This window comes from Salvelinus sp. IW2-2015, unplaced genomic scaffold, assembly GCF_002910315.2.
Source record: "Salvelinus sp. IW2-2015 unplaced genomic scaffold, ASM291031v2 Un_scaffold4609, whole genome shotgun sequence".
In the NCBI taxonomy this organism is placed as follows: Eukaryota; Metazoa; Chordata; class Actinopteri; order Salmoniformes; family Salmonidae; genus Salvelinus; species Salvelinus sp. IW2-2015.
The window spans coordinates 35,777-37,968 of NW_019945879.1; the positions used below are offsets into that span (position 1 = coordinate 35,777).

The 2,192-nt window shown below is 47.1% G+C and overlaps 1 protein-coding gene across 1 annotated transcript in view; it reads left to right on the forward strand.

Moving 5' to 3' along the window:
- Window positions 1-2,026, forward strand: part of LOC139026379 (collectin-12-like) — a 6,776-nt gene extending 4,750 nt beyond the window's left edge. The window contains exons 3-7 of the mRNA XM_070441715.1: window positions 39-103; window positions 208-261; window positions 374-411; window positions 1,057-1,118; window positions 1,944-2,026. Of these exons, the coding sequence (XP_070297816.1) occupies window positions 39-103; window positions 208-261; window positions 374-411; window positions 1,057-1,118; window positions 1,944-2,011 (287 nt within the window). The 3' untranslated portion in view covers window positions 2,012-2,026. The remainder of the gene's footprint in view (window positions 1-38; window positions 104-207; window positions 262-373; window positions 412-1,056; window positions 1,119-1,943) is intronic.
- Window positions 2,027-2,192: the final 166 nt, after the last annotated feature.

Genomic DNA, 2,192 nt, shown 5'->3' on the forward strand with positions numbered 1-2,192 from the left:
TGTTACCATGGCGATGTTGACAGTGTATTTCTTGTTTCAGGGTGATCAGGGGAAAAACGGGAGAACCAGGACGACCGGTAACTACGGACCGCCCGGAACCAAGGTGTGTGTATGTGTGTGTATGTGTGTGTATGTGTGTGTACATGAGTTTGGTTGTGTTTATGTGACTCTGAATCAACTCATATTAACATGCTGTTGTTCTGATAGGGAACACTGGGCCCAAAAGGAGCCAATGGGGACAAAGGACAGCGGGGTGATGATGTAAAGTGATTCTAACGCCTGAGAATTAATGGGAAGATTCTGTTGACAAGAAAGTGTTGATGAGGTGTTGATGGACATCCACGTGTGGCATCATGACTGTTGTGTGTTTCAGGGAGCACCTGGACCGGACGGCCCTCCCGAGGAGACAGCGTATTTACACTTTACTACTACTGCGCTGTGTGTCTGTGTGTTGTGTCTGTGTGTATGGTGTGTATGTGTATGTGTGTCGGTGTGTTGTGTGGTGTGGTATGTCTGTGTCTGTGTCTGTGTGTCTGCGTCTGTGTCTGTGTGTCTGTGTCGGTGTGTCTGTGTGTGTGTATGTCTGCGTCTGTGTCTGTGTGTCTGCGTCCTGCGTCTGTGTCCTGTGTGTATGTGTGTCTGTGTGTCTGTGTGTATGTGTGGTCCGTGTGTCTGTTGTCTACGTCTGTGTGTCTGTGTATCTGTGTGTCTGCGTCTGTGTATCTTGTTGTGTCTGTTGTGTGTGTCTGTGTGTCTGTGTCGGGTGTGGTCTGTGTGTCTGTGTGTATGTGTGTCGGTGTTGTCTGTGTGTGTGTATGTTCTGCGTCTGTGTCTGCGTCTGCGTGTCTGTGTGTCTGTGTGTCTGTGTGTGTTTGTCTGTGTCTGTTGTGTCTGGTGTATCTGTGTGTCTGTGTGTGTGTGTCTGTGTGTGTTTGTTGTCTGTGTCTGCGTCTGTGTCTGTGTATCTGTGTCTCTGTGTGTCTGTGTGTGTTTAGGATTTAGGTTTAGGATTAGGATGTGTGTGTGTGTTGTTGACTTCTGTCCATTCTCCTTCAGGGCACCCCAGGAGAAAAAGGAGAACAAGGAACCCGTGGAAACAGAGGACCAAGAGGAGATTTGGGTGAGTGGTGATGATGGGTGATGATGAGTGATGATGATGGTGATGATGATGATGATGGTGGTGGTGATGATGATGGTGGTGGTGATGATGATGGTGGTGGTGATGATGATGATGGTGATGATGATGATGGTGGTTGAGTGATGTGTGATGTGATGATGAGTGATGATGGTGGATGAGTGATGATGGTGAGTGATGATGGTGAGTGATGATGATGGTGATGATGTCTCCTTGAGCAAGGCAAATGATCTGGGGCAGGGATGATTTTGGGGGGGGAACTCAGTCGGGGTCTCAACTTCCTGTTGACAGTTAGAATACGCACACGGTGACATTTTAGAAATGTGTTTTTGCATCAGCTGTCAATTAGCCCCATATCAGCAAAACAAAATGTTATTGGTCAATTGGTCTAGCGGCCAGCTATCTAAACTTGTAGTGGTTGAATTACCGACCGCGGTGGGGCCATTGATCATCAGTTATCTTTTTTTTTTTAACTGGAAACATTTGCCTCCCCACCCTATGGCAAAATGTGTAGAATTTCAGGAAATGAATTTTTAAAACGTAAATGTTTTCTCTTGCTGTCACGAGGGGAGCCGCTAATTGTTTTTGGGGTGGGGGTACACAGACCCACAAGCCACTGCGGCCCGTCATGACGAGTTTGTGTTTGTGGCCCCGACCCCCATCCATCCCTAATCTGGGGAGTTGAAAGCCAACCCGGTTACCAGTCTCTTTAACGCTCCCTCCATGAAGTCCGTGCAAATTACAGAAGTGGTGATGATGTGATGAGGTGAAGGTGTGTGTTTGAACTGGATGTCTTCTTGTCCCTTCAGGGTGACCCAGGACCTCGTGGAGATCAGGGCAGAGAGGGTTCATCTGGATCCAACGGAGAGCCTGTAAACGTACCAGAGTTCTTTTAATGTCAGTTACATACGAACAAAGGCGATATATTTCTTGTTCAATGTCCGTCAACAGATGACTCCATTATTTAACCATTGGCTCGATCCCTAATTATGGGACATCATAATCTTTGTCTAAGAGCTTTAACTGGGTTGCTTAGCTATTGCATTGCAGTGCAATA